Source organism: Centruroides vittatus, unplaced genomic scaffold, assembly GCF_030686945.1.
Source record: "Centruroides vittatus isolate TY-2023 unplaced genomic scaffold, ASM3068694v2 scaffold_1167, whole genome shotgun sequence".
Lineage (NCBI taxonomy): Eukaryota > Metazoa > Arthropoda > Arachnida > Scorpiones > Buthidae > Centruroides > Centruroides vittatus.
In genome coordinates, this window is record NW_027122671.1 from 493,297 (window position 1) to 507,322 (window position 14,026).

At 35.0% G+C, this 14,026-nt stretch overlaps 1 protein-coding gene across 4 annotated transcripts in view; it reads right to left on the minus strand.

The window, feature by feature from the left end:
- The window catches only part of LOC136986736 (replication protein A 70 kDa DNA-binding subunit-like), a 50,631-nt gene that overhangs the window by 22,205 nt on the left and 14,400 nt on the right, over positions 1 to 14,026 (minus strand). For all 4 annotated transcript variants that reach the window (XR_010882523.1, XM_067284337.1, XM_067284339.1 and 1 more), the window contains exons 3-4: positions 12,329 to 12,407; positions 4,154 to 4,259 (exon numbers count right to left, since the gene is read on the minus strand). Coding sequence is in view for 3 of the 4 variants with exons in the window: in XM_067284337.1 (XP_067140438.1) it covers positions 4,154 to 4,259; positions 12,329 to 12,407 (185 nt within the window). In the remaining variant the exon portion in view is untranslated. The remainder of the gene's footprint in view (positions 1 to 4,153; positions 4,260 to 12,328; positions 12,408 to 14,026) is intronic.

Here is a 14,026-nt window from a genome sequence, read left to right on the forward strand (position 1 = left end):
TGTGACATCAAATCAGTCTAGACCTGTGGAAGTGATTGACAAAATCATAATAGAGTCTCAGGACATCGATAAAATTTTTGGCCGCGTTTAACGTAAAATTCTTGGGATAGAGAGACCAAATGACACGGTAGACATGCCTATAGAGAATTTCGATATTATCGACAGTGCAGTCAATCAAATTATTTTTACACATCATTGTCACCCCCTTGTTGGTCACATGGGAATTGTCAAAACATTTGCTGTAGTTAAATGCTATTTCTACTCTCCGAAAATGTGGAAAAGGATAGAGGAATTTGTTTGAGTGTGCAAGGTGTGCCAGCATTATAATCGTCACAAAGGAAAATCCCCCGTCCAGGGTTTCAAAACAGTGTTGCACCCCATGGTCGAAGTTTCTATTGATCTTATAGGACCATTCCCAGTAACGGAACAATCAAATCGCTATATATTCATATTCGTTGATTTATTTTCAAGATATACTGAAGGCGTGGCCATCCCCTCCCAAGATGCAAACACACTCGCCGAGGCATTCTTTTGCAATTTTGTTTGCTGATTTGGGTGCCTGACCATACTAGTATCAGATCAAGGACCGAATTTGACATCTAGTACGATGGAGGAGGTGTGCCGAATGTTAGAGGTCAAACAAAGAGTGATGATGATGACCACATATCGTCCCACATCTAATGACCTCATCAAACTGTTTAATAAAACAATTGTTGAAATTATCACCCACATATCAGATGGGGATAATCGTAATTGGGATACCCACCTCCCAGCAGACATGTTCACGTATAGAAACGCTGTAAATTCAGAGACATGTGAGATGCCCAATTTTTTAATTTACGGTTTTGACCCCCGCTTCCCTAATGGTGACAAGATAGACAGAGTCGAGTTGAACCAGAACAGAGAAAGTTACCACTCAGCTCTTGTGGAGAGACTCGAGACTGTGCACAAAACAGCATGTGCTCTAAGTGAGGAGAGCAAAAGAATGAGTCAGGAATATTGGCTTAGTTGGGAATATTGGAATTAGTATGGCTAGCACAACCTCTTCAAGATTCTACCAAACGAAAATTCTCTGCAAAATATTTAGGGCCTTTTTGCATAGTTGATAGGATAAATGAAGTGAACGTAAGAATAAAGGTATGTAAGGATGGGGATGACCAAACAGTCCACATTGACTGGCTCAAGAGGTATGTTGGTCCTGAGAGCAAATTTGCTAATCTTAGCAAAAAGAGAGGCCATACGCTCCAAACATTGCCAGCTAGAGCTGACAAGATACAAGATAACGAAGAGGAGGAACAAATTGAACATAGGGCATATAGACAAAGGGAAACTGTTCTACCAGAAAATGATGAAAATCATAAGGATCAAAGTGAGAGGATACATCAACTGAAGATAGTTTGAGTAGTGGATACAACTTGAGAAGGCACCAAATCAACTTCCATGCATTGAGTCATGGGGACTACAACTAGATATTAAACTTTGTAAAGACACAAAATGTAGCATATTGGTGAACACAATGTTACCCCCTCATAGTGTAAAAGTTTTCTGTTTGTTGTTGTAAAAGTTTTAATGGGAGGAGGTGGTCTGAAAATCACATGATCTGTTGTGTAACCAGCTCCTTGGGTGGGCCACAGGATAAAGAAGAAATGGGCATTCTCGATGACAACCAAAAAAAAACCCGGATCAAAGCGGGAGAGAAGAAGATTGTGCATGCTCAACAAAAGAAAGAAAGAGAAGATGTGTAGACGAGAGAGTCGCGGAGTTTGTTTTTTTTTGTGTGTTGTTTCCTTTGTTTTAGTGTCTGTTATAGCAAAAGGACAGAGAAGGGATCGGAAGGACTAAAATAAACTTTAAGTTCCTTGCATTGGAGTCATAGTGTGTGTGATTTATTTCTTTGAAGTTTCTTTTTGTTTTGTTCCTGCACAGGGAATACTCTAAAGATCGAGTACTTCCCCACAATATACAGTTGAGTCTGCATAAGTCGACACCCCAAGGGGAAATGGAAATGTGTGAAGTTATCCAATATGATGACTCAAAATTGGAAAAAACCACAAAACTATAATTAGGAAAATATAGTAGTGCTTTATACATGCAATGTATCTCTCTGACCATCTATCACTGGCACTAAAGTTGGCTTCTACTTCAAATACCTCAGCAATTTCCATCGCTTTTTGTTTCAGTATCGGCCCTGTAACAAGAAGATTCGATGAACACATTTGCTTTAGCCAATGTACCAAAGCAACTTTGACATCTTTGTACAGTGACTTTCTATGGTGTTTTCAAGACAGCTATGACAAAGACCCAAGAAAAAGTTTCTTAATTTCCTCTTTTTTTCTTCAGAATTCCCACCAATGTATGTTCTTGGAAGCTACAATACTGTATTTTTCTTTGCAAATTCAACTTGCAAAGTTTTATTACATTCAAATTTGGATACAAGTTCCTATTTTTCCTTCAGCATAAACATCATTAGGTTTCAGATACTCATTTCTAACAGAAATGTGAAACACTTGCTGCAAATAACGCATGAATGAAAGGTAAGAAAATACAAAATTGGATTGCTGTGATGTTAAGCTGTGTGGTGTACAGTGGCGTAGCATGGCGTAGGGGCGGCAGGGGCAACCCGCCCTGGGCGGCACTTTAAGGGGCGGCAAAATTTCACAATAAATAATAATAATACCTAAATAAGGGGGCGGCGAAATTTTCCTCCGCCCCGGGCGGCAGACACCCACGCTACGCCACTGGTGGTGTAAACTCATTTTTTTCAGGAAGGGAGTCAACTTAGCAGACATATAAACGAGAAACGAGTGTGGGACAGAAAAAGTATGTCAATTTATCCAGTGGTGACAACTTAAATGATGTCAAGTAAACCAGAGTTTTTTAACATTAATGTCTATGTAAGTCGGCTGAGACCACAGAAAACTGACTACATAACCGACGGTGTCTAGTTATACCTATGACAACTTATGCTGACTCGACTATATATATTTCAAATGATATAAATTAAAATTTTTATCAGGGCATGGCTTCTTGTATGCCTTACATAATATAATTTCGAGAGGCTGATTTCAAGATCAAAGCAATGTTTTTTAGAGGCTCTACTGTTCCTGAGAGTCCTCAATCACAGTAAAATGACTTGCTTGACAATTCTTCATGTCTTGTCTGATACAGTCTGAGAAGTTCCTATAGTGTTTTCCTAAAGTACAAGTGAATTTAAAGTAAATGATTAACAATACCATGCCAGCCTGCTCTAGAAAGTGACTCATTGTTGACAGGAAATCTGCACACCTGCACAGTACAAACTGTTTGTGTTTGTCTGCTATCAATAGTTTGAAATCTTGTCCCAAATGTATCATTTAAACATCCATATATCATAGTATGACACTTTATCAAAATGACAAAGCTGTGTTGACCTGTAGATTTAAGCAAACAAGGAAACCATCACAGAAGATCAAACTTCCATTTGAGATATATGGCTTTTGGATGTGAAAGCAAATTGTCTTTTAGAGCAAACTAACGTGGTATTGTTAACAAGGAACCCTTCCCAAACTGTGTCAAACAAGACAGGAAAACTCACTAAGCAGCTAGAATTGAGATCAGTGCTCTCAGGAACAGCAGAGCCTTCAAGGAACATTGTGCCCTAAAGCCATGGTTCTCAATCCATGATCCGCAGAACACGGGTGTTCTGTGAAGTCACTTCAAATGTTCCTTGAAAAAATCGAATATACAATTAAAAATTGTTGAAAAATAAAAATCAATACAATGTAAAATAATTTTTTTATGGGAATGTAATCAGCAAATGCCAATGACATCATATACTAGACTGAGTGTGCTCTTGATTTCAAAAAAGTTTGCCACTCCTGCTTTAAAGTTGATATATTTTAAGTGTTCTTCAGAAAAATATGAAAGTTTATTGTCAAAGTTTAAAAATATGTCAAAGTTTAGTGTTCCCTGACTTCAAAAAGATTGAGAACCACGGCCCTAGAGTGTCTTTCAAAGCCAAGACAAACTAGACTGGCCATTATGACCACTTGTGACAAAAAACTTATCCTACAATGAATTTAAAGTAAACTAAAGAAAAAATTTAGAAATTAGTAAATGAAAATATAAATTTAAGATAAAAAAAAAATTTTCTTTATAATAAACTAAAATTTACCTTGTGTGACTTTCTTTTGTATAAAATTCATTCAATTCTATGATAGTGTGTCTTTTCAATGTGTGATTTTCTATATAATTATTTAGATCACCAAGTAAAATAAATCCTGAAAAAAACCAAACAATTTAAAATACTATTCTACAAAAACAAAATTTTTTGAAAATTAAAATGTAATTAAAATATATAGAGATTAAATGTTTTAGACAATACTTTTTCAAAACTATGATGATCAAAAAATTTTACAAATGTTTGTAAAAGAAAGAAATTCAACATATTTTTTATTTTTGTGTGTGTGTGTGGACTTCTTTTATTTTACTTTCAATTTACATATACAAATTTTAATCTTATCACACCTATTAAATCTGAATATGCTTTTTTTCAGCTATACAGTTCTCATATTAATCTGCTCAAACACTTTCAAATAATATGGATTCCTAATAGAGCTATGGAATCAGTACACAAAACTACCAACTATAACTCTTCAATTTTTAAATTTTCACTAAGATTCTGTCTTAGACTTCTCAATTTTTATATCTCAATTCAGACTTCTTCATAAAAGCTCAATATGAATTAGTAATCAAAAAATCAACTAAAATAGTAAATGGTACCATAAGCCATTTCATCACCATCATGTGAGCCATCAGGCTATGTTTTAGACATAACCAGGACTGTAGTGGCGAATACATACAGTATACTACTATATATCCTATCCTTTTTTGTAAAAATATCATGTACCTTCTTGGTTTTATTTATATAACTAATGTGGGTACAATAAAAATCTATAGAATAATTTCTTTTATTTCAAATAATCAAACCAATACCTTCACTTTTTAAAATAATTATTTTTCTTCTTTCTATTTTTTTTTTTTTTTTTTGCAATTTGAACTTTCTAAATGTTCTGAATAACATTCAACAGACTAATTTGCATTGAAATACGATGAATGATTGGAAAGTAAAAATATAAGCCTTATAATTCCTCTGCAAAAGCAATTAATTGGACAGTGTTGGATATGCACATGCATCTATATGAAATTGCTGCAACATGTATATGTATGCAATGTATATCTGTATGCAACTGCTGCAATAGTGCTATTCAAAATGAGTGATAAGTGTAAAATGATGGTCACACATGTTTGGGTTAATCCATTGTTCTCAAGTCCCAATAAAACAAAAACAAAGATCAGAATTTACACAATAACATTAATATAGCAATTAATGTTATCCAAAAGGGTATAAACACACAAACAAGCACAAAGCCAATAAATCCCTCCTTTTTCAGATATAATAATAGTGCATAGCACCAACACAGCAGGGAGATCTTAATTAACAATAGTACACTTGTGGCTGTACGCAATATATTTTTGTACATATGTATTATAGATTTAATTAGTTTTAATAATTTTCTCTCTTTCTTAATCCTTCTTTCCTACTTCCTTTGTTCATTGTTCTGGCTTCTGGGAACAGGGGCTTCCCACTCCCCACCCACCAGGGAGCTGTGTGGGACAAAGACTTCGAGTTGAGGACAAGTCAAATCTGGGTCACGAAGGGTCACTTTTTCTCTGGCCAGACATGAAGAAGCACGGACGAAACCAGCGAGCTTGTGAGACGGAATTCCACAAGGGGCGAATAGAGAGCCGTGAGGTGAGGATCCGGACTGTAGAACCAGAGACACCGAAAAGAAATTATAGTAGAAGATATTTAAAACATTGACAGACCCAGAGAATAAAGCACCAGCCGGCATCGGAGTTTAGCGAGAACAAGGGTACCCCACTATCCTATCAATTCTTCTCATTTCCCTATCTCTACACTTTTCTATCCTTAGGTTTAAGTTAGTTAAGGATCGCGCGGGTTTCATTAGTATTGTCGGGCAAGTAGTTGCCAAGAAGGTAAGCTACTTGGGTTATTGTTACTATTGGACAGTAAGAGAAATTGGACCGAGGGAATCCAAAAGAACTCATCTGTATATATTGTTTATCGCGAAATTAAATTTGTTTTAATTGAATTCACGTGTCTGTGTATTCCTATCGCGCTTCATACTTCACATACTCAGTGACAAAGCTGGTGAGTCTGTTAGTAATGGCCCAGAAATCATAAAACTGTCCTTATATTAATTTTCAAAGTCTTGGAATTTCTTGGCAGTCCTTTATGATCACTCCTCAATCACTGAGTACAAATCCCTAGAGCCACCTAAGTTTCACCTCTTCTTAAGTGCACAGTTCCAATAGCACTACCCTTTTCACTCTCTCCACATGGACTTTCTACAGTCAGGCTCTCCTTTTTCCCAGAATCCCCTGAACACTTCCTTTCACTCTCACATACCCAGGAGTTTTATCAACACAAATGGTTTTTGCACTTAGACTGGATGGGGATGTCACCATTACTAAGGCATACGACAAATGAAAATGGTTTGTATGTGTGGAAAGGTTGTTGCACAAAAAGATTCAAAGTGATAATATTTTCTGTCAATCAAGTAGCTTGTAGTGGACCTTCATTGCAAATTGGTTGTAGTATATAATTAGACCATAATGAATTATAATATTATGGCTAAATGGTGTTAAACTGTTGCAAAAAGAGGGAAAATTGGAAATGTAGAATGCAGCATTCAGCTATGCACATCCATCAAAAAATGTTATTCATTGTGACTGGTGATTAAATGTAAGTGCATGCTAGGTCATTAAAACAGTTTTAGTGCAATTTTTGTATTTATGTTTGTATTTTTATTGTGCTTGTAGTGCTGCGTCACTATATACATTTTTTCATATGAGTTTTGTATATGTTTATGTCCTTTGTGTAATATGTTTTGTTAGGCCATGCCTGAAATTGTAATTGTAGAAATGTTAATTTTTTTCATTCGGGTAGAACCACCTTTTTTGGGGTGGTGTCGTCTGCTGTGTAACAATTGGTTGTTTGATGACCACATGAAGGGTGTGACATAGTATGATGGCGGAATGTATAAATTGACATCCCATGTGTGTGCGGATGAACTTTCTTTTTTCTTACCGGGACTTGGATCACATGTACAGAGGCTTGTTTGGAGTGGGAAGTGAAGTAGGAAGAAAGAAGGACATGACCCAGTTTGAACAACTGGTAGTAAACCACTCGAGAAGCATCATAGTAAGTTATACATCATGATAAATTATCATTATCATTAGACTGAGTGTTTGAGGTGTATAACCGGATAAGACTAATATTATCGTTCTCTGAGCTCATCAGTGAACCACGTGGCCAAAGACTGTTGAGAATGGATTCTTGAACCCCTAAAGGAAAATTTGTTCTCATACTAGGGAGATTCAGCAAGTGACCTTCATCTGTAAAATATATTTTAAAATTAATTTTTATTGAGATCACACAATTGGCTCCTCATAAAGGATCTATTAATTGTCACGAGTGTTGTTAGTTGTATCTAGTAGTAAGTAGTGTAAGTTCTGATGTATTTGTCTATTATTAAAACTTTGTTAATTGAAAGTCAAGGCATTGTCTATGTAAAGTCCTCACGCATACATTTTTACCCAACTTATTGTCTGGAGTACTTTCGGTACTTCCTAGACACTACATGCTTATTTACTTTATTGAAATTATTACTTTATTACTTTTAACATTAAATTTCTACTCGTGTGAAAATCAAACAACTGTATTTGAGTTTGAATTCTTGTTATTCCATTTCTATTCTATTAGTCTGAAAATGATAATATAACAATTATCAAAAGTACTTATGATTAAAGTATGTTTTTGAGTCAAGTTTGTTGTTAGCATTGAAGGCAGTTTATTTGTCTCATAATTAGTACATCTTAATACGGGTACATAGTATTTTTAATACGATAAGTTGTTTTAAATTCATAATTCATTCATTTTTATTTCTTTTGCTTGTTAAACCATAAGTTAAATCAACTGTTTGGTAATAATGTGTATAATAGGCTAAAAACACATCTCCAGAAGCCAATTTTTTGTGTAGGATGTGCTGCACATATAGTACACAACACTATATAGTCAGCAGCAGATCAACTTCCAATTGATATTGAGTGCATCATAATTAAAATTTACGGTCATTTTCATATATTTACAACAAGGGAAGAATTATTAAAAGAATTCTGGGAAGATGCAGAGATGGAATACAAGCACTTGCTTAGATACAGCAAAACTAGATGGTTGGCATTGATGCCTGCAATTGAAAGAATTTTAAAATTGTATTCCTCTTTAAAATCATATTTCTTGTCCATTAACAACTGTCCAAAGCTTTTCCAGTGTTTGATATTTATATATCAAACACTGGAAAAACTTTGTCAATTACTGGTTTTCTTATTATTACAATATTTCCCTTCTGGTTTCATTCCAGATTTTCTTATCTAAAGTCAAACACTGGTGTTATAATAGATATTAAAACTAGTAATAGACACTAAGCCTACATGTTTTTGCCTTAAATAGTTATTTGTAGCTTTAGGCAGTATTTTTTAATAATTTTTCACTATTTAAATTATGGAAATAAAATAAAACATTATTAAAAATGCTTAACACCAATTAGATATAAATGGATTTTCTCTGCTTTACTCCTTAACAAAAAATTAAGGTCTTCTAGCTTCACATACAAGCCACAACTAAAATGGCTTCTACCATATCTCTCTCTCTAGTGTTCAAAAACTGAACTACATCAAATCACTTGGTAATACTTAAAAATAACAGTACATTGTATTAGCTGTCCTAAATTAGATTTGTAATGTCATTTACTATGATTTCTAGTGGTATTTGTCAATCACTGGGTCTGTGTCAAATAATGGTACAGTTACCATAGGTCAAAAATGCATTTTGGCACAAGTATACATCTGGACAAGTACAAACAACTGATGTATTAATATAACTTAGGCTGTTAATTGTGATATGTCCATTATATGAAAATTAATGTTGTTACTTACAATTATAATTTAATATAATTGAATATAATTAGTAATAATTTAATGGATTAAAAACAATGTTAAAATATGAATAATATAGTTGAATTTGACTTTTCCAAGAGATCAAACTATAAAAAAACATATTGAAAGACAATATTTTTAGGGAACGATCTCCTGCCAAAAAAAGTCCTCATCTTGACATCCATCTATATGAGAAACATATTTGAGATCTGTAAAACCTGGTCATACCAGATAATACCAGGATTGGCAGAATGTTATATTTAGCAATGAAACAAGTTTTTCTTCATAATAATACAGAAAGATATGGGTGTGTAGCATAAAGATAATTCACAACTAAATCCTAAATATGTTATAATATAAAGAAGCAAACAATGAAGGAACGACGTCCTCCGTTGTTCTCCTTCGTCACGTGGGATGACTTCCAAGTTCCCCCGTTCATGAGCGCCATGCTGAGATTGGGACCCAAGTTCACCCCTTCCCCGAATGTAGATATCATTAACACCATCCCTGACTTGGAGGCCTTGTTGGTCGGATGCCCAGACAGGGAGAAAGAATACTTCCAGTGGAAAGCCACACATAACCTGAAAAGATCAAAAGAATTACAAGTCGAGAAACAGTTTAGGGCAAATCTGAATGTACACGTAGGTGGATGCGGTCGAACAAAGTCACGCTAGTAAGAGCAGACAAGAGCAAGTCGCTGGTACTGATGAAGAGGGATACCTACGATAGATTACTGGAAGAGCATATCAACAGTATGAATTGCAGCGTAGCTAACAACAACGCCACTGCAAATTTCCACTCAAGGGTTAAACGATTCACCAGTACAAAACTAGCGAAATGGCTGCAGTTAAGAAACATCATTTCCGAGGCACCGGACACACCTAGAATGTTTGCATTCGCAAAAACCCACAAGCAAGGATATGAACTAAGACCTGTGGTTGATAAAGCCAGGGCGCCTACTTTTAAACTTGAGAAGGCTATGCACAGGATGCTGTCACCTCTCCTGGAAGGGTACCCATACTCCATCACCTCTCCTGTAGACGTCATTTCCAACATTAAACAGTTACCCATACTGCCTAAGTACATCACCATCTTAGACTTTAAAGCACTATACCCATCGATTAAACTCCCACCTGTATTTTGTGCAATCAGGGATACCCTATTTAATGTCATAAAAGACAGCATGTTGCACCATCACATCCTGGAAATGGCACATTTGCTTTGCTACAACTCCTTCTTCCAGTTCAATGGAATAACGTATGAGCAGCAAAGAGGGGTCCCAATGGACAGCCCCATTGCAGGGGACCTGTGTGAATTAGTAATGAGGAGGCTGGAGTCAGAGTTCATTCCGAAATATCTCCCTAACATCCTATTATACAAGAGGTATATTGATGACATTCTAATCCTGTGGAAACAAGAACCAAACATGTCTGACCTAGTAGAGGATATCAATAACAATTCATATGGCTTAAAGATAGAAATAGACCAGGCACACCCTACAGAGACTCACTTCCTAGATATAAGCATTAAGATTGATCACACCACCGTCCAAACAGCAGTTTACCGCAAACCAAGCAATGATTGTTTATACATACCAGCAGGATCATGTGACCCTCCGCAATACAAAGTGGCTGCGTTCAAAGCCTTGATTAGGAGAGCATATACACACTCCTCTTCCCAAAGTGAACTCTGGTCCGAAATGAAATGCATAGAAGCCATAGCCGAACGACACGGTTACCACGGGCTTATTAAAAAGCTGCGCAACAATATGCAACTTCAGGAAGCAGACCGTAACGTACTTCCTCACGCTACTCCATGTAACAACATCCCTGTCACATATAACTCAGTGCTCAAATCCTTGTACAAGGAGATTGCCAGAAAAAAGAATATCCGTATTATTTTTAGAAGACGTGCTACAATTTTTGAATTGTTAAGGAACGGAATAGATACAGCAGACCGAAATAAGCTTCCAGGCATCTACACCATCCCCGTTATGGATCACAGGTGTAACAGAAGCACGATATACATAAGATCCACCAAACGCCACCTCGAAACACATATAAAAGAGCATGTAGTCGATATTAACCATGGAAGAAACAACACTGCTCTAGCTGTTTACTTGTTGGACCCTGACATTGAACCCATTTTCATCCAGGCAAAGGTCATTCACACCACCTCAGATGGCTGGAGGCGATCTACATAAGTCTTAACGCTATTAATGAAGGTAATTGCATTAACTACAAGGACGAGATAACTCTATCGACAACATGGCAGGCCGTACTAAATAAAACGATAAATTAGAGCATGGCAAGCATAGCGTGCAAGTCCAGTTTGACATCATCGGGACAGGACAACGTTCCGGATCGTATTTCTTCACAACGTAGAATTGAAGCGCATTCCATTAGGGGATCGTTACCTGAAGAAGAACCATTAAGGTTCGAAAATGTTTGTAACTAATTGGTTTGGAGTGATGATACACACACCGGTAAAAGGCTTTTAGATATGTGTAACTGTAAATCCTAATTATCTCAACTTGATGAAAAATGGTTTGAAAAAATTTTAATAAGAGATGTATATATATATGTGGTTCTTTGAGTAGGTTTCTGTAACTCCCAACAGCATTCCTATAGCCAGTAGCCCAACCATAACCTATAGCTATGCAGTAATTTTAAAAAAGATTGTATGTATTCTATGTAAAATATTCATTATACTTTCGCTAAACAATATATTATTCCATGTATTTTGTTTCTCAGTTTTATTTCCTTAAAAATGATCATTTTAACAATATTGCATTTACACCTTCAAAAATAATTTTATTAACTACAGTTGTAATGTATTTTAAATATATTTTTCATTTATATATACTGCAACTCTTGGTAATTTATTTCCTTTTGAAAAATTGACTCCTATCACAACAAAGATTGAGAAATCTCATCCTATCTAGAAAAAAGAAGTAAAACCTATCACTTCATAAATTTAACAGTACATTTCAATTATTAAAGTGTCTCTAATAACGTTATCATGCAAATAAATATTCTTTTACATCTGTATATTTAAGATTGTCAGATATTATACAGAAAAAATCAAAATAATTTTGTACTGGAAAACATTTTTAAATGTTAAAATATCAATCAATAATATTCACAAATGAAAAAAATAGATATACTGTGAATGAATAATAATAATTACACAAAATATAACTTATTTATATTATATAGTTACAAAACTGAAGTACATTTATTTTTTGAGAACTTTAAATCATATTTACCAGAAGAACATAATACTCCATCAGTTAATAACAATCTGTATCTTTTATCACCTTCTTGCTTTGTTAATTCTTTATATGCCTAAAAATACTTTTATTCAGTTTTTCAAATGAAAATAAATAAAATACAATTGTTGTAATTCTTAAATTTGTCAAGTTAACAAATATTGAACTTATCATAAAGGAAAAGAAGTAAATTTGTTAACTTGACAAATTTAAGAAGTACAAAATAAAATACAAATAAATGTAATGACTATTGTATAATTAATTCTTTATTAATGAGTGATTATTCATTGTGACATGCTGCAATTCTTAATCTTTAAATTACGTGTAAAACAGTGCTTACATGTAGTCTTGTAGGCTAGATAAAGATAAATGTAAAAACATTATAATTAGTGCAGAAGTGCTTTCCACTGTCATAATTATTTATAAGGTTTCAGTATATTGGATTAAACCTAAAGTTTCTTTATGTTTTTTTTTATAGCTGTGGTTATCTTTATTAAATGTGTGCTTTAATTATAACAGTTGTGAAATTTATCACATTATTGTTGCTGATGTGAGTTTGTGTTCTTAGTTTTAGAACCTTTAATTTAAATTAAAGATCATTACAGCTGTTTATGACTTGAGAGCAACGTCACACGTGACGTGCTTCAGTAAAACCAATCAGCACATTCCCTAATGATGTCAGCACTTTTCTCTTAATATGGGAATTTTATTTTATTTTATTTTCTCTCACTAGATAACAGAACGACTTTTCCGTTAATTGTGTTTAATTTTTTATAGCATGCATTGAACAACTACTATAGCAAACTTTCTCGTATTCCAATACCAGAACGTAACAATATTTATAATGGCTGCGACACGTTCAGTAAACGAGGAAGAAACAGGAAGTAACTTGCCACAACTAAGCGATCAATGGCCGATGCTCATTGGTTAATGCCAAGTTGTTAACTTGTCTTGACCTACTTTTTTTTAAATGCGCATGACCGTGCGCATGCTCAAAGACAAAATGTGACGAACAAAGACCGTTTAGAAAAGTTTTAAATACGTGGATAGTCACGAGGATAGTCACGTGAAGTTTACGCAATTCGCCTGAGATCGATGGAGTAAACTTACAATTGACTTTTTGTGTAATTTTCCTAAAAAAATGAATGCGAATCAGTCGACACCGGGGTCATCGGAATGCAGACATTCTTCCGTGGAAGATTCCTCTACCACATCCGGAAGCACGTCGAATTCTCAGAATTTTAGCACCGTGGAAACAAAAGTGTCTTCTATTAATAATTCGCCAAGTAAGATTAAGACAGAAAGTTCCCAGAGTGTTATTATATGCGAAACTCCGATAGATCCTTGCGAAGAAAATAGCTCATTTGGATTACAGAGTTCATCGGAAAAATCGACCGAACCATTAAGCAAACAGTCCGAAGGTGAGTTACGTAATGAGGTAAGTAAGCGAACTGAAGACGAAGAAAATAACACACAAGACGAGAATGAGTCACCTGTTGATAAACTTCCACCAAAAAAGAAGAGGAGAAGAGGAGGAAGAAAGCTGGACTTTTATAATCATAGAAAAAAACAAAGACTTATTAAACAAAAGCAGCGTGCTAATCCGGTGTATAGATTAAAAGAGCGACAAAATGATACGGAAAGACGTAGAAAACTTAGAAAAGATCCCGTGTATAAATCGCGGGAACGGGCAGC